General features: G+C 41.8%; 1 protein-coding gene across 2 annotated transcripts; it reads right to left on the bottom strand.

The window, feature by feature from the left end:
* Nucleotides 1–7,150: 7,150 nt before the first annotated feature.
* LOC134465615 (protein BCAP-like) lies at nt 7,151–22,313 on the bottom strand. Of its 2 annotated transcripts, XM_063219380.1 has the most exons (18): nt 22,217–22,299; nt 21,557–21,656; nt 21,252–21,436; nt 20,892–21,018; nt 20,246–20,371; nt 20,077–20,151; nt 19,905–19,976; nt 18,771–18,887; nt 17,644–17,829; nt 16,760–16,869; nt 16,255–16,390; nt 16,012–16,122; nt 13,691–13,795; nt 12,103–12,261; nt 11,019–11,119; nt 10,163–10,325; nt 9,070–9,195; nt 7,151–8,752 (listed from the first exon to the last, which is right to left on the bottom strand). In XM_063219380.1, the coding sequence occupies exons 1-18, from the start codon at nt 22,267–22,269 to the stop codon at nt 8,582–8,584; spliced, it is 2,223 nt and encodes a 740-aa protein (XP_063075450.1). In that variant the 5' UTR covers nt 22,270–22,299; the 3' UTR covers nt 7,151–8,581. The 2 variants fall into 2 exon arrangements, with proteins under 2 accessions (XP_063075450.1, XP_063075449.1); XM_063219379.1 differs by lacking the exon at nt 12,103–12,261 and having other exon boundaries at nt 21,557–21,642; nt 22,217–22,313.
* Nucleotides 22,314–23,283: the final 970 nt, after the last annotated feature.

The following is a 23,283-nucleotide window of genomic DNA, read 5'->3' as shown; positions in this document are numbered from 1 at the left end:
GTACAGCAGTATAGAAGTAATGTAGAGAACTGATAGAGATGAAAAGAAGTGAGTAGAGTTATGACATGGAGTAGAGTTATGACAAGGTCCAATAACTGACTCTTTGCATTTTGCCTGTTTTTTTTATTTTCAGAAAGGGAAGAAATGCACTCGCACTGAAAAACTGAAGGAACCCACAAAGCTCAGGCATGCAGGTTGCATGAGTGTCCGAAGCTACCAGCCAAAGTTCTGCGGCTCCTGTCTAGATGGACGATGCTGTGTTCCAGAGCAGACGAGAACGCTGCCTGTGCTCTTCAGGTGTGACAATGGGGAGACCTTCTCTAAAGATGTGATGATGATCCAGTCCTGCAAGTGCACCTCGGAGTGCCCGCTGAGGTTTGAGGGACCCCTCCCCATGCACAGGCTGGAGAATGACATACATGAGTTTGACGAGTGATCCACTCTGATTCACATTGGTGTGTGTGTGTGTGTGTGTGTGTGTGTGTGTGTGTTTAGGGAAATGGGGTGTTTTGAACATGAAGAATTTGGTCAAACATCGAAATACATGTGATTCTTATTTCTCCATATTGGAGCTAAACAGAATTGACTTCACATTGAAGCATGATATATTGGGTTACATTAAGAACCCAAAATTTCTGTTATGACACGTATGGTTTGTTTAGAAACAACAGATTATCTTGTGACTGTATATTTTGTAGCATTCAGACATTCTGCCAGGATAACATCTGCGATGCTGGTTAAGGGCATGCAAAGCAAAATGAAAGCAATGTATTTCTGCCACCTAGACACCTATGTGTATTTGAATGCCTTTTATTGTTTTATTTGTTTTTTTTTTTCAATTATTTATTTATGAGAGTATTTTTGTATTTTTATTTCTATTTTTCCTGTGCTTTGCTTTTGTGGTGTGAATAAACAATTATTTATGAAAAAAAATATGTCTGTGCTGCATCCTTCCAACCCAGAGGCTCCACCCCCCTCCTCCCATACAATATATAATAATAATCAAAGAACAACGCACAAGAGAATAATGTGACAGAAAACTGTATGATGTAGTCAGATGTGTGATGGGAAACAGGCGGTGTTATTGTGTAATTATTTAAAGAAAAAACTTGGAAAGTGTTGCGCTGCACCCACAAACTAGACACAACAAAGAAGCAATTATTTGTTTCAAATGAGTTACCTGCAAGTAAAACAACATGTAGCCTACATTAATGTTCAGCAATGACATTCTTCACTGAAAACATCAGCTCAGTTTTATTGTGCTACATGTTTCTTAGTTGTAAACACAACTGAATTACCATTATAACAATCTACAAAGATATACTCACCAAATGTATAAAAGTACCACCTGCTATGTGTGTGTGTGTGTGTGTGTGTGTGTGTGTGTGTGTGTGTGTGTGTGTGTGTGTGTGTGTGTGTGTGTGTGTGTGTGTGTGTGTGTGTGTGTTTCAGAGAGTGAGAAAGGGTGTGTCTATATGACAACAGGAAAACAGACATCACTCCTCAACCCACGCAAAAGCAGAACTTTTAACACCCTCACCCACTTTTTAACACCATCAGTTCTGACAATAAACTTTGTGTTTGCTGTGCACACTTCCTCTTGTATCATGCTCACTTGCATTGCCAGCACTTTCAAGTCCACAACCCACCATACTATAAGCGTTAGATACCACAGACGTTATTCACTTTAGTAGTTTGGCATGTTTTTACAGTACATTTATATACATCATACATGAAAGCGTTAAACATTTAATTATTTTTGTGTACAAAAATATGTAAACAATATATTACTGACCAGTGAAACATGGCCATTTTATTCAAATACAGACACACCAGTAGCAGGATACTCCTTTACCATCTCTGCAATACATGCTTTGCCAAGAAACACATGGCACTATGGCCCTATGAAATTGTCAACACTCACATCTATTATTTATTATTTAATTTTTTCTCGACATAGTGTAAGTTTTAGAGTCATTAATGCTGTATGAAAGTTCCATTAATGTGCTTACAACTACCATTCAAATGTGTGGCTGGTATGACAGGGCCTTCTCACTTTTTGCATTGAGTCAGCACAGCTGAACATTCTAAATCTGACATCATATCACGGCAGCTGGTGTGACAAGTACTGCAAACCTCCATTGCAGATTATTATCCATGGCCTGTGACCCTCACGCGTATGCGCACACACACACACACACACACACACACACACACACACACACACACACACACACACACACACACACACACACACACACACCTTGGCCTGATGTTTTTATTTCACTCCAGATGACGGTGCATCATGGCCAACAACAACGGTACTGAATTGCAGTTTTGTGTCTCATTTGGTTAGTTGGTGTCATCCATACAACTGTGTATATGTGACAGGTTTAAATACATTATTTATGACCCTGCCGGTAGGGCACTGGGTTACTATGCCGGAGGCCTGGGTTCAATTCCTGCCCGGTTCATTTGCCCACACCCATTTCCTGTCTCTACTCCACTGTCCTGTCAAAAATAAAGGTACAACAAGCCCTAAAATATATGTAAATATATATATATATATACACCGTATACAGCCGCGGCAAAAATTGATAGACCACTTCTAAATTTTCAGATTTTCTGATTTTGCTATGGATCGGTATGTGTTTGAGTAAAACACACATTGGTAGTTCATCCTATAAACCATCGGCAACATGTCCTCCAAATTTCGAAAGATTCAGATCATTTATTTGCAGAAAATCAAGCTTTCGGTCTACTGACCTTCCACTTCCAAGGTCAGTAGACCGAAAGCTTGCCCTATCATTAAAAAGAACACAAAGGGGATTTAAGTGTGCAGACATTTTTCTTTCAATTTTACACAGTTTTTGTTTATGTTTGGCACCTTTTAATCGAGAGTGTGGTGGGATCCGGTTAAACACAATTTGCAGAAAATCTTAAAATGGTCAAAATAACACATAAGATGCAATGTTTCCAAGTCCCTGAAAAGGCAAAGAAAACAAGATGATATTAACGTTAAAACAACATAATGGCAATGTATTAACTTGGGAAGAGTTCAGAAATCAATATTTGGTGGAATAAGCCTGATATGTAGTCACAGCTTTCATATATTTTGGTATGCGTTCCTCCTTCACATTGTTCTTGGATGACTTTATTTCAGGCCTGGTGCAAGAATTCAAGTTGCTGAGCTTAGGTTGATGGCATGTGACCATCCAGCTTCCTCTTGATCACATTCCAGAGGTTTCCAATGGGTTCAGGCCTGGCGTTTGGGCTGACCATATCAGGGTATTGATCTGGTGGTCCTCCATCCACAGCTTGATTGGCCAAACTGAGTGGCTGGAGCATTGTCCTTCTAAAAAAAACAGTCCTCAGCGTTCAGAAGCTGAAGCACCCTCAAATCATCACCAATCCTTGGCCAACTTTCACATCTAATCCAACACCTGGTCTTCTAATGGTTAGCTAGAGACCTGGGGAGGTCTATGAACCACAGTATCTTGCACCTGCTGTGAAATGTGGCAGAGAATAGGTGATTATCTGAGGATGCCTCAGCAAGGCTGAAAACAGACAAATTCATTGTTGCAAATGATGTGTCTCTGAAGTCACATACAAAGTTACCTTGGGCCAAAACATGTTTCCCTCTGTTCTGACAACGCCCATGAACGCTGAGGACAGTTTTTTTTAAAGAGAAGGACAGTGCTCCAGCCACTCAGCTTGCCAATCAAGCTGTGGATGGAGGACCACCAGATCAATACCCTGATATGGTCAGCTCAAACTCTAGGCCCGAACCGTTGGTGTTTGGTTATGGCTGTCTCTGTCCAAACAGCAGGCATCACCCAAACAGCGCTTACAGGCACCCTATACACATGCACTGAAGGTTAGAGTAGGTGTGATGTTGAGAGCTCATTGTAAGGACTTAATTTGACATTGAAGGAAACCGTTTGTGTTTATGGACAAACACAGCAGGCACTCTGCACTGTCATCCTGATGTAACGGAGGCCAACTAGCAGAGTGTGGCGTGGAACGTTAGTAAATCTCCCTCCCGGAGCCTCAATACAGTGCGGTAGCGTTGGGCTATCAGACCTGACCTTCAGCTCAGCGGCCTTGTAATGTGTCGCCCATTGCCGAATCGATGTGTTGACGAGGTGGTGAGTTCGCGGCCCCGAGGGGGACGAACTGCGTAGGAACACTGACACCCACATACAGAGATAGCCTACACACAAGCACACAGATGCGCACACGAGATGGCAGATTTCTGACTTTTTATCTCATAAAATTGAAAGTTTATCATTGCAAAGTCACTCAGAATAATACCCACATCTCTGGAAATAAATAAATAAACAAATAATAATAATAATAATAATATTAATAACAATAACCTGTCACTAATACTCCACCTCCATCCATTTCTCAGGTTCAGGTTTCAGGTTTATTTATTTAAAAAGGGACAGCATATATTACCAGCATTTAAACAAAAATGCTAAATACACAAGATTATAGCCATGTGGCTAATTTCCATCTTTTGTCCCTTGACAGGTTTGATGTTCCTTAAAAAAGCAGGGTTAAAACAAAACTAAAAATACACAGTTATAGTACACAGTTGGAAAATTATAGTCAAAGATATGTCACACAGTTTAAAAAATAAATAATACAAAATACAGTTACAAGATAAAATACCCAAATAAGTTAAAGAACAGCTGCCAGTAGTAGCCTAACTATGGGAAATTACTTTGACAGCATTGAGAATCTAATAACCACAATTTTAACTGTTTGCTGAATGAGTTTACTGTTGGCAGTTCTTTAATTTTACTGGGAATTGTGTTCCAGGTGTGAGAGACTCTGTAAGAGAAAACAGCTTGACTAAAAGCGCTCTTTCTAAATGGAACAGACCAATCACCCCTGGAACTGGCTCTGGTAGCCCTATTTATACTTTTTGTAATAAATATCTGCAGAGGAAGATGTCTAATACATCCACATCCTTCATACAAACCTAACCATCCTTTGTGGACAGAAATCAGGGAAGCCAGATATCATACAGCAATTATACATAACAGCAAGGACGGAAAACATTCCCTGGAAAAACAAAGGCCAACAGAGGATACAGTGTGGTGCCAAAGGGGCAGGGCATGTTTAGAAGCCCCATTACCCTGAGCCATGTCCTGGCATGATGCTATTTCAGGCCCCGGTGGCCTACTGACAAATAGGTCACCCTGCTGCTGTTCACTGTGACTACTGTAGTTTGCAATCCACTGTATGCCCACTTATGGTCAACATAAATTATTATACAAAGTGAGGGTGACATACACTTACAGTATGTTCTTTTTTGGGGTCTTTTTCGACTTCATTTGATAGGGCAGTGTGAGAGGTGGACAGGAAGTGAATTGGGAGAGAGACGGGGAGGGGTCGGCAAACGACCCGGGCCGGGAATTGAACCCGGGTCAGCCGAATTGGAAGGCGAGTGCCCTACCGGTTGGCCATAGCAGGGCCCACTTACAGCATATTCACTACAGTCTGGCTCCAAAGTGAAAAGATTGAACTAGAAATGATTGGCAAGAGGAAACAACTGTGGAATAAACAAACTAACAAAAAACAAGCATCTACTGACGGACAACTCAAGTAAAACACGTGTTCGAAATCAACATGAGTGCCTTGTGGTCAAACTTGCTGTGGAAGTCATTTCATACAGTCCATTGTGTTAGACCAACAGTTTATATTGTAAATCATCTGGAAAAAGTGAACGGTCTCAAACACTGATGAATAAAACAGAGCAGTACGAGTTCAGTAGCATATCCTCTGGTACACTCAACGCTCCCCGGCGGACCCCACTGCTGGGAAGCATAAGGAATCCAACGCGCTCTCTCACAACTCCCCGGATGATGTCATGGAGGAATTGGGTCGATCCATTTCAGGGCTCCAGAACAGCTTTTTGCGGCAAAGCAGCACAGGCTCAAATGGCTACACACGGAAAGAATTCACAGCACCAAGGGTGTGTGCGTGTGCGTGTATGTGTGCCAAACTGTCTACGGTCGGAAATGGTTTACACAAGCAACAACTGGACTTGGGGGGAAAAAGAGGGTTTGACGCATGTAGCATCACAATGCGTCCATCCAGCCTGCGCCTCCACAAAGGGTCTTTGTTTCAGAGACGTCAGCCAGATGTGACCCAAGGGTGCACTGTCCAACAGAAGTGGGAGGAGGCCTGTGTACTACAGTAACACAGAACATGTAATGGTCTGGCAGGCTCGCTCTAAAAAAGGAACATGTTGTTTTAAAAACTAATTTTAGAATGCACATTAGTATCTCAACGGTTATATCACAGTTATTTTGTGGATATATGTAAATAACCATGTTATTTAGGTCATATAAAAAGTAAAACTAATCCAGATTTAAAGCTGTACACTACAGTATAGGAAGGTAACACAGCCAGACACTTCCAGTGGAACAGAGTTTTCATTGCATCACTAATAACTTCTGTACAATGTCTGCTGTGGCCAGACATCTTGGACGTGAGCCATTTGTGGTCAACAGATAATGTCTGTCTGTTTGTCATGCTACCCAATACTGTACTGTAAAATCACAACGAGATGTGTATTCCAGAGGGCAGCTTTTCTCTAATAACTGGACACAAACACTATCTTATGCCACAAGTGTTACACAACATCAAAGCTGTCTGTCTATGCGTCCCTGACTACGTGATAATGATGGGGGTGACGACAAATCAATAGCTCCTGTCGATTACAGAACTGGCCACTGCCACCCAATCCATTTTTATCTGCTTCGAAATACCAGGTACTGTGCTGATGCGGATCTATGACGTGGGTTATTCACAGTGCTGTGTGGTCAAACGTGAAGAGTGACATTACATCTGACAGCATTGTGCTGTAACAGCTGTAATGTGTACAGTGCAAGACCAGGCTGACCACTTTCTTGTGAAATTGTGCCCAGACCAAAACCATCCCTAAGGCGTTGTGGAGCACGGCTTAACTTGCAAAGGCTTATTGGACACACGCGACAGTCGATTCAAATCAGCGTGTCATCTTTACGTTCTGTCACGTTTGCCAGACAGAAGATATGCTGGTTGATGTGAATGAATGTGTGCTGATGGGTAAAAAAAACCTCAAACTCAAACTACAAAAAGATTTCTCTTCAAGTGTATTTTATAATTTAAAAATCCTTCTCAATAAATAAATATTTCTTTCTATATTATTAAATAATACACACCACAGCAATTTGTCACAGGTAACGCTTATGCAAAATAGCACCATGTATCTGATATCTGATATAGGTCACAGTGACAAGGACAAATAGTGGCAAACATTAAAACATGAACACACTCACGCACGCACGCACGTGCACGCACGCACATGCGCGCGCACACACACACACACACACAGTCTCATTTCTAAAGCAAGAGTGGCGAGTGCACATACACACACGCATAAAGTTCACATGCACGCACGCACACACACACACTTTCATCCATGAGAGTACTTTGCAAAAAAATACTTTTGCAAAAGCTTTTGAAACCTTTCACTCCCGTCTCTAGAGCAGTAGTAGTGTCATGTATGTGCGTACACGTACATTAGAGTGCGTGAGACGAACCTTGAAAATTTAAACTTTGCAAAATCTTACTCTGTTCTCGCGGTATTGTTCCTTTGCACTACAAAAATTTTCTAGGAAATTTCTTACAAATTTGATTCATGTGAAAGGGTGGCACAATAGGTTTGGAATTTTGAATTGTAGTAAATGGGCATTTTTAGCTAAATAAGTGCAAAGTTTGTTTTGAGGCTGATTTGATCAAATCTAGTAAGGAAAGTAATTTGGAAGAATGCTACTGTTGCCTTTCGACTTCCCCAGAACATCAAGCACCCAAAATATGGGCTAAAGGATGGCTATATTGGTGTTGGAACATGGCTAAAGTATTGACACATAGGCTAAAACCGTGCTAAAGGAAGGCTCCAAACCTGCACTAGTGATTTCAAATCTGGGAAAGTGGAAAGGCAACTGCAGAATTCTGCCAAATGATTCTCATAAATAGTTTTGATCAAAAGAGTCTAAAAACACACTTTCCGCTGATTTCGTTAAAAACGCCCATTTAAGCCTATTGTGCCTCCCTTTAACATTGATCAAATTTGTGAAGATTTTACAAGGAAGTTATATTAATACAAAGAAACAATACTGCAAAAGCAGAGAGCAATGTTGGGGCATTTCATGATTTGATGTACACGTACATGCACATGCATGCACACACTTTTCGCCCACTTACTACTTTGCCATGCCACATACTTCACAAAGCTTTTGAAATATTTCAGTCACTTCTAAAGCAAAAGCACCACACACACACACACACACACACACACACACACACACACACACACACACACACACACACACACACACACACACACACACACACACACACACACACACACACACACACACACACACACACACACACCATTTTGTTCCACAATAGTAAATTGCCATGACTCATACTTTTGCAAAAGGTCACGAAACATTTCAGTCTTATTTCTGAAGTGGCTCATATACTGTGCAAAATACAGACTACAGACATAGAATCATTACTTTAAAAAATAGGATGACCCAAAGCTTGGTGTCAAGCCCTCATCAAACATGGTGGAATAGGAGCTCTTGAGGAAGTCCACGTAGTTCTGAATGCTTTGCTTGTGGCTCTCGGACTGGTCCAGGCTGAGCTGCAGGTCTTTGAGACGCTGCTCAAACTGCTTCTCGCTCTACGATAGAAAAGAAATACAGTATGAACGACATAAAAATCGATGTACCCCTGTAAAAGTTACAAATATGTTAACCAATGAGTTCCACATAGGTCATGTGAACATCATGTGAAAGGAATGTACTGTAGTTCTTGTAACTACACCATGTGGGCATACCACACACTCAAAGATAGATGTTTGGGAGGTCACACTGATAGCAATGATAGTAAAAATGTCTACACACTGTATACACACACTATACACATGGTGGGCCAAAAATATGGTACGCGTCTTGGAATCTAGAATATACCCCAACCCGTACATCAGGCCAAACTCACCGATATCTTGCTTTGCTTGAGTTGCTTCAGCTCCTGCTCCTTCCTGCTTCTCTCTGCCTCCAGCTCCTGAATCCTGGCCTGCAGAGACACTTCTCTGGCTGAGGTCTTCTCTTTAACTTTGGACACCTTAGAACAACAAAGACCGAGGACAAAAGAGCAAACCTGATGAAGCGCTAGGCAAAATGCTTTCTTCACTCCACAGATTTAAAAAACAAAATGTTGGGAATAATAATAAGGACTTTCAAGGACAGAGAACAAACTTGGCTGCTGCTGAATGTCTGGCAGCATAGCATGCATGAGTCCAGGAGTCTGTCAGTTCATGCATCACAAATTCTGTTTGCACACTAAGTTTTAGATGGATTTCCGCCAGATTCTTTTTTTAAGAGGTACATAACTGATTCACTTTTGGAGGCCAACACTTTCAAGATGGCAAGAGAATCCCTACCCATGTTCATTATTATGGCTATTACTTGTTTGGGGGGGGCGCTTTTTATTGCCTTTATTTGACAGGAGAGTAAATGTAGTGACAGGAAGTGAGTGGGCAGAGAGAAATGGGGAAGGGTCGGCAAAGGACCCGGGCTGGGTTGGCCGAATAGCAAACGAGTGCCCTACCATTTGCGCCATGGTAGGGCCTATTATGGCTATTGTACCAACACACCGAAAGAGACAAAAGTCAGTTGCTGGACTAGTTTCAGTGAGGAAGACACAAGCGGCAAAAGTGACAGAGTAAGACAGAATGCAATCATTCAGACATTCCGGTTGCTTGCTGTGTCTGTCTCAGAACGGCATCAAAGTTTATTATCATAATGTCCACTGAAGTTCAACTGCAACCGGTCACTCCGATCTCCTGTCACCCAATTTTTTTTGTGGGCTTTTGACGCTAGCTGCTCTATACTAAGTCAATTACTTACAGTGCCATTGTGGATCGTGTCAGGTCTGAGGTGTTCATGCAATTATTATTATTATTATTATCATTATTATTATTATTATTATTATTATTAAGTAGCAGTAGTAATAGTATTGCTATTATAGTCATCATCATCATCATCATCATCATCGTCCTCATCCTCATCACTCAGTAATTGTAAGCCACCTGCATCTTGACGTCGGTGAGTGCGGTCTCCAGCTGGCGGCTGAGTGCCTGGCCCTCTGCGGAGCGCTGGTCCAGCTGCCGGCCGCTGTAGTGCAGGGCCTCCTCCTGGGCTGCCAGCCGGTGCACCAGCTCCCTGTTCTCTGCATGGGCCTCCTCCATACGCCTGGCCACAACACCACAAACACAAGTCAAACACAACAACAACAACAACAAATGATGATGATAATGGTACATGTTTTATAAAGCACTTTTCTTAGTACTCGGCCGCTTATACACAAGCAAAAAACCCACACATACTGTATATCTAACATGCATATAATAAGGATGTACAGCACACTCAGACACCTGCTTATACAGACACACATGCTCATACCATATACAGTATATGCACACTCACACACTTGCGTATACAGACACACATGCTCATACCATATACAGTATATGCACACTCAGACACCTGCTTATACAGACACACATGCTCATACCATATACAGTATATGCACACTCACACACTTGCGTATACCGGTACAACATGCTTGCTTGTACCCAAACTTAAGCACACGATAGCAATTGCATACACACCCACACTAACACAGAGAAAGACAAGAAGATTTTTTTTTTGATCATTTGTGCATGCAAGTAAGTGAGTGTGTCTACTTCTACTAATCCTTCTACTGTGTGTCCACGTGTTTTATTTGCTAGTCTTCACAGCGCGTGCATCTGATAATAGCATATGGGTATTGCCTGCTTTGCTTACGGAAAGGCCTAGTCAGTGTGCGCGTCTCAGTCTGAGAATGATTGATTACCCGTGATTAAAAACGTGTCTAAAAATAGGAAGCACTTTATTGGTACCCACTTCTGAAGCAACTCCACTTTCTCCTGTAGCTGACTGTTTGCCTCATTAATTGAATCCTTCATCTCGACAGAGGACCTCAGTTTCTGCTGCTGTTGGTCAGCCTACAAAATAAATATTTGAGATTGTCCAAGAAGAAAATCATATGGTTAATGGATACAAAAGGTGCACACACACACACACAAGACACACACACACACACACACACTCAAACACACACACACACGAAAAACAAAGCGAAAAGGAGGAAGAAATCACACTTAGTGCAGAGCTATGACTCAGACGAGTCACTAAGAAGGATATCTACCACAGATGGTGACAGACATGCAGCGGCAACTCAAATCACGAGACGGCAGGGCACAGCAAACCTACGCAGGCCTATCACAGCACACCACGACCAGAGTCTTAAAACGCAGCCACTAGACATAGACACAAGGCAGAATAGTCAAACAGGATTTGACTGCCACCTTGTGGATGTGACAACATCCAACAAAAAAAATCTCTACAGCCACAACTACGCCAAACAGCAGTGACAATACCATCAAATACCACATGGGGTCACTGTTCCACTCTGTAGACTACATTGTGGATTAGTTTGCATCCATGCTGAAGATGCGGTGCATGTGCGAGGGGCGACAAAACATCTGGTTCAGAAGTAACAAAAAAACCTCTGCCACTTTTTGTTTACAGCACAGGTGACTTCATGGAGTACGGTAACTGTGGTCTACCTGGCTTGAGTACTCATTACAAACAGCTGATTAAAAACCCCTTAAGACGCGGCTTCATACATTTGTTGTTACCAGTATGGTAATGACCAAGTCGTGGTGCATTACTAAAGGGTCTGTGTTGTGTCATAGTATTGTAGTGCTGTGGTAGTTACATTTCAATGGCTATTACAGCGTGCCACTGGAGGTACAGCGCGCATTAAGGGGCTACGAGCTAGGTTGGATCAAATGCGTGGCAGAGTTGATTTTTTTAGTTTCTGAACCCCAGAACGGATTGACAGACCACCCTGGGCCACACGTCACAACACAAATCACGGCGCGGTATGGCACTGCACAACACGGTGCAGTCCAGCTCGGCACACCTTCAGCTGCTGCTGGCGGAGGGCCTCGGCCTTCTCCACGCACTTCCTCTCAGAGCGCCGCAGGTTGTCCTGGCTGTCCTGCAGCTGGAGTGCCGTGGTGCTCAGCAGCTCGGGGCAGATCTCCAGCTCCAGCACGCGGCCCTCCAGGTGCTCCCGTGCCTGGGGCCACAACAACACGTTACAGTACACGCGCCAGGACAGGACAGGGGCCTATACTACAAAGCTGGTTCAAGTGTAACGCAGGTTAAGTTAAGAGGTAAATTTTGTGTAAGAAGATACTGCACACTCTTGTCCATCGTGCTGCAATTTATTTACAAAACGTTTCGGCCCATCTGGCCTTTCTCAAGTTTCTTTCTCAAAACTTGAGAAAGGCCAGACGGGCCGAAACGTTGTTTTGTAAATAAATTGCAGCACGATGGACAAGAGTGTGCGGTATCTTCTTCTACAAAATTGATCTTGCACCCGCTACCTGCACCTCGAAACCTCTGGTGTGCGTTGGTTACCTCCTTCACAAGTTAAGTTACAAGGTAAATCATCTATTAGAAGAGCCTGGAGTCCTCATGTTCTTGAAGTGGCTTCATGGTTTCATGGTTTCCTCTTGAACCAGCTTTCTAGTGTAGTCCCCAGGACAGGACAAACGCAGATGGACAAAGCTCACTTGCTGTCAGGGGGCCTACACTAAGAAGCTGGTTCAGGAGTAAACCAGGTTAAGTTAACGAATAAATCATCTGATAGAATGATTCCTCATTTCCTTAACACCCCTAAGGTTGTGTCGCGGTGATGGAGATGGTTGCCCGTGTTTTGTTGTGAGTGCATGTATGACGTGAATTTATGTATGCTCCATCACGCTACACTGCTGCTCTTTCCATATAAAGGACAAGCAAGTCTATGTTTCATATAACACCAGTGAATTTAAAGGAGCTTCAGAAAGTCACAGCCTATAGGTGTGATAGGATTGTTTTACAATTTGGCCGATTTGGAAAACACATCGTTTTTCAAAGGAAAGCTGCAATGAGACCTGGACCCTGTTTCTTGAAAGCATTTTGCTCATCAGTTACCAACTCAATAGGTTGGTAACCTCTTCGTTCCATCCTTGATCGTTCTAAAATCCTGCCTGGCCCACCCGAGGTGGCTGGGGATGAGGAAGTCTGCAGGTGCCTGCTGCCTAATGCTCATTAATCACATTAGGCTTTGGTGGTGCCATCTCAAGCTGTGACACAAACTGGGCATGGATTTAAGCTCCAGTGGGAATCATTCGTGTTATATACAGTATACTGTATATAAAATAGTTTTTCAGTTTACAAACTTGCCATCTTCTTGTAAACATTGAACTCCATCATTAAATAATTTCAAGTATTCCTTGATTACATTTCATATTTGTATTGCATGGTACATGTATGGTGCCTTATTAAACAATTCACCTAATCAGGGACACACAAACAAGTGTGCTCACAAATGACATGATACTGTACATGCGTCACAGTGTCCTTCCCTGCCCTGGTCATCATTACTTCAAAGATCTCTTTTTCATCAATAATAAAACTGAAGTGTTCTTCTGAACGTACACCTGTACACTTCCATGGCTTACCTTGGCAACCTCAGCAGCTCTTCCCCCAATCATGTTCTCTTTTTCCTTCAGGACATCTTCGAGCTTTAATTTCAGGTCATTGACCTCAGTTTGCAACTCTGCTATCTGTAGGAGACAAAAGCACAAAGGCACAGCCAGTTATGAAAACTGGCATTCTTTGAAGTGAAGTGTTAGAGCTCACTACATCATCATCATTATTTCAGACCTACTGTATCAGAGATTCTTTAAGTATATAGAGATATGCCAATGTAATAGGTTGCTATGGGCACCTAACGTGTCATAATGCTCCTAGAATGAATAGAACAGTCCTTAGGTCTGCCTAGGTCTGCCTATAGGGGGATTTCCCCCCCTCCCCCTTGCAATAATAGAACCCGGAAACAATGGGCCAATGGAACCTCTCTCTCTCTACTCTCTCTGACTGTATTGCTTTGGGGTATCCTTTGAAACCTTCAAAGACACTAAAGACAGAATGCTGAAACACGTCTCTGTAGCCAATAAAAAGTTGTTTATGCATTGAGCAACGTTTTTTCTTAGTCTTCAATTATATAATACTATAATACAGCACTCTGAAGAAACATCTGTTTGGAGTGAAGCCTGCTATAATAACGTATATATTAATATACAGTGTCCTCCATAATTATTGGCACCCCTGGTTGAGATGTGTTTTTTAGCTTCCAAATATTTTATTTTTTTTCTAAATAATATGGGACCTTAATGGAAAAAAAAGAGAAAAATCCAACTTTCAATACAAGTGCATTTATTCAGTGGGGAAAAAATCCCACATAAAGAAATAATTATTTGACATCAAATAATGTGTGTCACAATTATTAGCACCCCTGGTGTTAATATTTTGTACAACCCCCTTTTGCCAACAAAACAGCACCTAATCTTCTCCTATAATGTTTCACAAGATGGGAAAAGACAAAAAGAGGGATCTTCAGCCATTCCTCTTTGCAGAATCTCTCTAAATCATCCAGAGACCTGGGTCCTCTCCTCTGTACTCTCCTCTTCAGCTCACCCCACAGGTTCTCAATGGGGTTGAGGTCAGGGGACTGAGATGGCCATGGGAGGAGCTTGATTTTGTGTCTGGTGAACCATTTCTGTGTAGATTTGGCCATATGTTTAGGGTCATTGTCTTGCTGAAAGACCCAGTGACGACCCAGCTTCAGCTTTCGGGCAGAGGGCAACAGATTTTGATTTAAAATGTCCTGGTATTTCAAAGCATTCATGATGCCATGCACCCTAACAAGGTTCCCAGGGCCTTTGGAAGCGAAACAGCCCCACAGCATCACTGACCCACCCCCATACTTCACAGTGGGTATGAGGTGCTTTTCAGCATGCGCATCTTTCGTGGTACGCCAGACCCACTTAGAGTGTTTGTTGCCAAAAAGCTCAATCTTGGTCTCATCTGACCAAAGCACACGGTCCCAGTTGAAGCCCCAATACCGCTTGGCGAACTCCAGACGCTTGCGTTTATGATTGTGAGTGAGGAAAGGTTTTCTCCGTGCATGCCTCCCAAACAGCTTGTTGGCGTGTAGACAGCGCCTGATGGTTGATTTGGAGACTTTGTGACCCCAGGATGCTACCATTTGGTGTAATTCTGTAACAGTGAGCTTTGGAGATCTTTTGATTTCTCTTACCATCCTCCTCACTGTGCATGGTGGCAAAATAAACTTGGGTCCTCGTCCAGGCTTGTTTACCACTGTTCCAGTTGTTTTGAACTTCTTAATTATTCCTCTCACAGTGGATATGGGCAGCTGCAGTTGAGCGGCAGTTGAGTGGCAATCTTCTTGTAGCCTCTGCCTGACCTGTGAAGGTCGACGCACATCTGCCTCACTTGTATGCTGTGTTCCTTTGTCTTTCCCATGTTTAAGAGTGGATAAGAGAAATGGCCTCGGTGTCACGTCATATTTATACCCCAGGGAAACCGGAAGTGATGAATTACTAATTAAATGTTCCTACATACTCTGGTAAACTTTGTAAACTACTGTAGAAATGACAGAAATGCTTCAATTATATTTATTTCCTGGGAATTGTTAAGGGTGCCAATAATTGTGGAACAGGTGATTTAATGAAAAATAATAATTTTTTAGTCAGGGATTTTTTTTTTTCTTACAATTAATTTGAGTTGAAGGCTACATTTTCCTACAATTTTCAGTGTGACAGTATTCTTCTGCAATAAACACTGAATTTATTTTAAGGCTTTTAACACATCTCAACCAGGGGTGCCAATAATTATGGAGGGCACTGTATAAATAAATTATAATAACGTTTTTGTTTTTCTCAAAACAATCAAAGCAGATTTCACAATTCACATGTACCTGGATTTGGTATTGGTCTAGCTGACATTTTTGCTCTTCGGACCGTTCATTTTGGTCCTGGTACACAGTGCGAGAGTGGTCCAACTTGTGATCAAGCTCTGCAATACAGGCCTACACAAGAATGGCAAGAGGTTTAGGAACAACGTAGAGAGGCCTGTACACATTTTTTACATCAATAATACAATCATGAGCAAAAGAAGCGCAGGGCAAAAGTGTGTAATATGTGTTCTGAGCTTATTTCACCTTTAGTGTGGCATTCTCGAGGCCGAGCTCTCCATTTTCAGTATTCAGTTTCTCAACTTTCTTCACCAGAACGTCATTGGCAGCACTTGCCAAGTCCTTCTCCTTGGTCAGCTCGGCAGTGAGGGCAGCAATTTGTCTGTATAACAAAGCAAAACAAAATCAGAAATGGCAACCTGCCCCCTTTGCCAACACTAGGTACACTTGGTGATGCATGTTTGGCAACCCCTGTAGACAACCGCCACACACCATAGGCAGCAGTGGCAGAACAATTGCACATAGGGCCCCAGGACAAGACACTTATAGGGCCCTCCATACGACTTGCCATGGTCACAATAGGGCCCCCACCACCAATACAGGAGGGCCCTAGGCCCAGGGGCAAATGCCTGCTTGCCCCCTCTTATCGCCCTGCCCCTGAGGGGCGGACAAACAAACTGACAGACAGGGAGAGAGCACTCAACTGCCCATGAGTCCTTTATGACTGGTTACAAAAGAGATGGCCTCTCACTCTTTAAGAATGGCGATCTCCGTGTCCAGGTGCACCTTCTCCTCTTTAACCTGCTCCTGCTGGGTCTTCCACATGTCTCTCTCTGCACGCGTCTCTGCCAGCTTCACGTCCTGATGAAGTCAATTGAAATCAATTGAAATTGAAATTGAAAGCCACACACATACTGACTACATCTTTGACAATTACAAGAAAGCACACTATGTGAATGTTACTCTCAACTTCATTTACATTATTGCATTACATTATTTAGATTATTTTAATTCAAGGACCACAATGGAAATCAAATCAACTGAGCTTTTTCTGTTGTCTTTTTGATGTGTGTACAAGGTAAATAAGCAACTTTTTTATTTTAACCTTGTTCTCTGCCAATAAACAATATCAAATCACATCAAACCAAGGAAATACTTAAAGGCGCACTGTGTAAGATTTCTAGTTGTTTATTTCCCGAATTCCCGAGTTTTTATTTCCCGAATTCATGCAACCCATTCACTAATGTTACCTTTTTCATGAATACTTGCTACCACCATCAAATTCTAAGTATTCATTATGACTGGGAAAATTGCACTTTTCATACATGAAAAGGGGGATCTTCTCCATAGTCCGTCATTTTGAATTTCCAGAAATAGACATTTTTAGCTGCAAAAATGACTGTATTTGGGCCATACTAGAAAATATTAGTTTATTACTTAGCAAACTTTCATTAAAAGATCAAATTTGGCAATACTAGGCAACCCAGTTTCAATGAGCAGCATAGTTGCAGACCTTTTTTGACAATTTCCTACACAGTGCACCTTTAAAATATGCATGACTAAACAAATGTTACACAACATTAGATACACATCATGTAATTAAAAAAAATAATGCTTAAGAGCCGTATACTGTACCCGGTCTCTTAGGTGATCGTAGCATTTTTCTACCGCCACCTCGAACCTCTCTGCCCTCTGTTTCTGGGCTCGGGTGGCCTTCTTCAAGGCATCCTTCTCCTGCGATGCCTTTTCTGACATGGTACCAATCTGACTCCTAAGGTCGTCAATCTCCAGCTTCTGCTCTGTGAGAGTCTTCTCCAGACCCTGAGAGGGAACATGGATGGTCCGAATATCTCACTGCAAGTTCACATCAAAAGTGAGCACAGCGACCAACAGAGTGCTGGAAGTCATTATCTATCTATGGATAGTCAATCAAGCTGGGTGAACGGAGCAAGCTCTCTCACAGCAAAGTGATTTGGGTGAAAAAACATAGAAAAACATAGTTGAAATGAATTAAACTTCGTGGTTATACGCCATGACACAGTTCAGTGATAATCAATTGGAATGTAAACATTCACATTCATGCAACATACATTTGAAAGCTACGTACATCAGCTCTCTCCTCAGGAGATACCCTAGGTGCGACTTCCTCAAAGTCAACCACAGTTGCTACATTTCTCAACTGCATAGTCACAGGCTCTACACCCATTATGCCAGAGGATGTGCCTTAGTTACACTTAGTTTCCCCACTGTCAGCCTAGTTACAACAACCTTTGGGGGACTTTTTCCCATTCAACTACCCGATTACTAATGAGAAAATGAATTCGAGAAACGGGCTGCTCTGTTGATATTTTACTGTATGCTGCCACTATATGCAGAGGCTCATGCAGAAAAAAACAGGCGTAGAGGCTTGTTCTTTGTGACGCCTTGAGAAAAGTGCTATTTCTTACACTGATGAAGTCTCTAACCCAAAGTAGCAGTTTGAATGTATTTTCCTTTTTTTCGGTTGTATTTTGACAATATTTTGGTGAAATAAAGAACGTGCTGAGGAAGAAAATGTTTTTTCCACATTTTGTTCCCTTATACTGTACCGAACTGTGACCCCAAAACCGAGGTACGTACCGAACCATGATTTTTGTATACTGTTACACCAATAATGTTAAGTGTTCAAGTAGTGTCTAATCTAAGCGTAATCCTAACATTATAATCTGCCTCCAGAAGAGCAATGAAAGTGGTAGAAGAATGCCGCACAAGGCGCAGCCTACCCTGAGCTGGACGGTCAAGCGGTTGTTGTCTGCCTCCTTGTTGCGAAGCTGGTTTTGCAGGTGTGCACGAGTGGATTCCACCGATCTCGACTGCTGCACCACAGATTCAGTGTTCTCCTGATGGGGTGCAGTTAATAAAGGCATAGGTCAGTTCTGGTGACAGTAACCTCATCACTTCACTTAGATGTCAATGACAATGAAGCTTACATAGTATACATCTTACATCTACTTCATAATATGTTATTACACCGCATTCCACATTATTACCCAATGACATTTCCCCAAATAATCAATATGTATGACAGTCGTCATAATTTTCAAGTCATCAGCCATTAGAGTACAATTAAAATGTTTTTTGAATGAACCTTCCAATGATAACGGTATTTTTTAAAATAATGAAAAACTTAAAATTTCCAAAATGCTCTGTTCCAACTTATTATGCAAAACAGTTTTGTAGTGTTGTAATCCAAATTTCTTTCTTTTTTCCCCATTTACATCAATACTGTTGTGGTATCGACATTCTTACTCACCAGACATAAAACCCCATTGAAAATGAATGGGATGTTATGTCTGGTAAATTAGAAAGCCCATAACCACCAAATCACCTAAACATGGTATGGAAATCTACGGGTACATTGAAGAGTGAAGTGTGGGTCACCAGACCAAACAAACAAAAACAGCTGAGAGCAAAGCATCAAGGATATCTGGGCTTCCATAACTCCCATACAATGTCCTGCCATTGACTTCAATGTTAAATGCAGCATTCCAGTTACAGCTTATAGCCAAGTTTTGAACATTGAAATATAATTTAGAAGGTACCAAATGCCAACAGTATTGATGTAAATGGGAAAAAAGAAAGAAATTTGGATTATAACACTACAAAACTGTTTTGCATAATAATGTGGAACAGAGCATTTTGGGAATTTTAGATTTTTTATTATTTTAAAAAATTCCGTTATCATTGGAAGGTTCATTCAAAAACTTTTTAATTGTACTCTAATGGCTGATGACTTGAAAATTATGACGACTGTCATACATATTGATTATTTGGGGAAATGTCATTTGTGTAATAATGTGGAATGCAGTGTATTAGATATTAGTCTGAATTAAGATCAGTATAATCTGTACACGTACCATTTCTTTTTTCCGCAAAGACATGAGTTCATCAACCCTTCTCTCTTTTTCACTCAGACTGGATTTCAATCGCTAGAATGTCAAGAGAGGGTACAGTTTTACATTGGGATGATAGCAGTTAGTTTTCCAAAAAACGATACACATCTCTTTCCCACACCCACACAATACACACCTGATTTTCACTCTCCGTCTGTGTTAGCCTCTTTAGTAATAAATCAATTTGTCTGTCTGTCTCGAGCCGACATGCCTGAAATAACATAAATTCATCAGATGCAATGCAAATGTTTGTTTGCATAATTGGGTGCTTAAAATGGCGCGGTGAGAAATGTGGCAGCTTATACCTCCTGTTCCTGCAGCTCTTTCAGCTGCTGGCGGACAGACTTGTTGATGCGCTTGAAGACCTCCAGCTTATCCAATAAAAGACCTTTCTGTCTGGACAGGCGCATGTCACTGGAGCACCTTGAGTCCTGCATGGGGAAAGTGGAACATTTAAAATGCGGTCTATTTGAAGATCATCATACATCCACATCATGGTAGTCAAATGAAAGAGTTCAGTTCAGCAAATCAACCACTTTTTGAAGACTGAATATCGTGCATGCCTTATCCAAAAGCCTTTTTCATCCATTCCATTCTAATTAGAATCTTTAAGTACTTTTCTAACCTTTTTGTTTTCACTATTTATTGTTTCAATCAACAAGGAATGCTCAATTTTGTTGTATTTGACACAACACAAATAAAAAGATATTCTATATTCTATTATTGAGTAAAGGTGCTTATTAGATGTGCAATATCTTAAAGCTGCATATAGCTTTTTATTCAGGGAAACCTGTGAATGTACAACATCATGAATCTCACACCCATGAAACGAAAAAGTGATACTAACTTGCCTTTTCACAATCATAGTATAATTTTGTATATGAGAACATAACTTATTGGTCCCCTGGAACCATGACTGGTCAATTACTTATTGGCAAAAATCTCACAAACCGCAAAGTCTTCATCCAAGATGTCCTTAAAAGACACCAACTGAATGGCAGCTGAATTGGCAGCAGATTCGGCATCAAAGAGAGTTTTCAGCAGAAGACCTTTGTCCGTAGAACCAAAACCGTCATAGCTGTTGATAGAGTAGACGGCACATTAAATAAATTCAGTTATTCTGTGAAAGAATTAATCAATCGGTTTCAATTGGTCAATTCAATTAATTCAATTGGTCAATGGTTGGACCTTGGATGTATTCATTGTTTTTCAAATGTATGAATACACCCAATGTAAATTCAATGTAGAGAGATGGAGTGAATTGCTGCCTCCGCTTTTTATGATGCAGAGAAAGCAGGTATTCTCACTGACCCCGTCCTCTTCTCCTCCGTGTGTCTGCTGTAGTACGACCGGTGTCCTCTGCTTTCACAGTCACTTTCAAAGGCCCCATCCATGTCGCCAGGGCTCAATGGCAGGTCATCTCTGGTACCCCTGGAATACAGCGACGACTCACGGAATGCGTCCTCAGTAGACAGGGGCCTCACCATCCCGGGGACCTTTAACAGAGTAAAGACAGTGGGGACTTGACACAGACGTGCATTGCTTCCACAGAGGAGAGTTTAATCTCATTGGTAATTATTTTGAGGAAATGGGCTGTGTAGCTGTGTTTGTCTCACCTCATAGCTGCTTTCGTCACCATTGTCCTGAAAGTCAGCCATCATTTTTGGCTGGGCTGGCGTGTGTGTGGCCTTCTGGGTTTCTTCTGAAAGTGAGACCCTATAGGTTATAAAGGCTATTGCAGAATACAGTAGATCAATTCACCAGTTCTTACTTTGGCATCTTCACAGGAATATCCTAGTCAAACAATAAATGCTGTGCAGGATACAAAACATAGATATAGGGTATGGCACAATATTCTAACACAATGAATAAATACAGTACTAGGTTACAAGATGCATGTCTAGGCTACCTGCTGAAGGGATCAAATGACAGGTGGTTTTATTTTAACCTGAGGGATCACACAGGCTTATCAGCTTCTTGGGACTAGGCTACTGCACGCGTCAATGAAGTAGTCTATCTCATGTAAAGTCATGTTGAATGCACCATAAACGACTAAATGTAAAGGTTCACTCAACTCGCTCGCTTGCATTATCGTCAAAACAGTGTGGACACAAAAAAACAAGACCACTGAACTAGTTCACTAGCTGGCTGTCATGCACCTACTCCAGTTTGAAGTTCAAGCTAGCTTGCTAAAAAGCCTTTCTCAACGATGCACATGATAAGGATATACAAAGTAATGAATACGAATAAATACAGTAGCTTTAAAGTGTTCTCACTGAAGACGGTGTAATTTAAATGCGTTCGTTGAATCCAACCTTCTCTTCTTCATTTAGGAGAGACTCTGAGACAAACCTCGTCTGTAGCTGTGCCGTGTGACGTTGTACATTTTCACTGGATGATTTCAAACGCTTCCTCTTCCACTCTCAGCGGTAATTGGCTGTTACGGAAACGTCACTGAGCAAATGTAAACAAAGCTGGTTGGTAGGTGTTGGCAGGGACGCTCTCTCGTAAAACACATTGTAATTAACCTTTCTATTCAAGGGAAGAGATGCTCAATTTTATTTTAAAGCTAGCGTTATATAATGTATGACACAAAGAAACAGTGGAATAAACGTGCCTGCGCGCTACAAAATGACACAGTGCTCCACTGTTGTGTGGCTTTCTCCAAGTGACTATAAATGCCCTGGACACAGTTGCACAGCAGAATTAGGAGGTGGGCATGCACTTTCCCTGTGAGGTCCATGCATAGACCTATTATTGTTGCATGTTTTACTTCATAAAGGTTAACATGCATCAGGTTAGCTGGCTGGCTTGTATGTGATTTGGGGAAGGGGATGGAATGGGTTCTATTTGTCTTGGCCCCTTGGACCTATGCCCCCTGTCGGCAGGACCAACAGGCTAGATATGGCTGCAGCCTAGGGGCCCCCACCTACCAGGGGGCCCCTGACTGGCCAAAATTGCAGAATTGTGACAAAATGCAGTATTGAAAATGTCATCTTTTGTCTTTGGTACAGTTGGTAGGGATGCTGTCCTTAATTCCTAGCTCATAATTATGACACTGTCTATGTCAATTTGTCATGAAATTTGCCTCCCAGGGGCCCCCCAGCAACCTGTAGCCTAGGGGCCCCAGGCCATCTTAATCCGGCCCTGCCTGTAGGCTATGGGCCCCAACGGCCCGTTTATTTATGATTATCCAAAATGAGGGACTACATCTTCAGCCTGGCCATAACACTGTTGAACTTCCATGCATTCCTAATGTATCATGTATTCAAATATGGTGGTCACTTTTATCTCAAAATCACAGCCTATATTCTAAATAGGGCACTTTAATCAATGGTGGACG

The sequence above is a fragment of the Engraulis encrasicolus genome, chromosome 16 (genome assembly GCF_034702125.1).
Source record: "Engraulis encrasicolus isolate BLACKSEA-1 chromosome 16, IST_EnEncr_1.0, whole genome shotgun sequence".
Classification (NCBI taxonomy): domain Eukaryota; kingdom Metazoa; phylum Chordata; class Actinopteri; order Clupeiformes; family Engraulidae; genus Engraulis; species Engraulis encrasicolus.
The sequence above is the reverse complement of the archived record's forward strand: the minus strand, read 5'-3'. Positions and strand labels throughout refer to the sequence as shown.

Bases quoted from the DNA above. Each gene is read 5' to 3' on its own strand.
- LOC134465615 (XM_063219380.1), bottom strand. From the start codon at position 22,269: ATGAAGAAGAGAAGGTTGGATTCAACGAACGCATTTAAATTACACCGT. The intron at 9,196-10,162 runs GTGGCTTACAAT...TGTTGTTCTAAG, and splicing joins TCACCGACGTCAAGATGCAG to GTGTCCAAAGTTAAAGAGAA. The intron at 8,753-9,069 runs GTGAGTTTGGCC...TTTCTATCGTAG, and splicing joins TCAAGCAAAGCAAGATATCG to AGCGAGAAGCAGTTTGAGCA.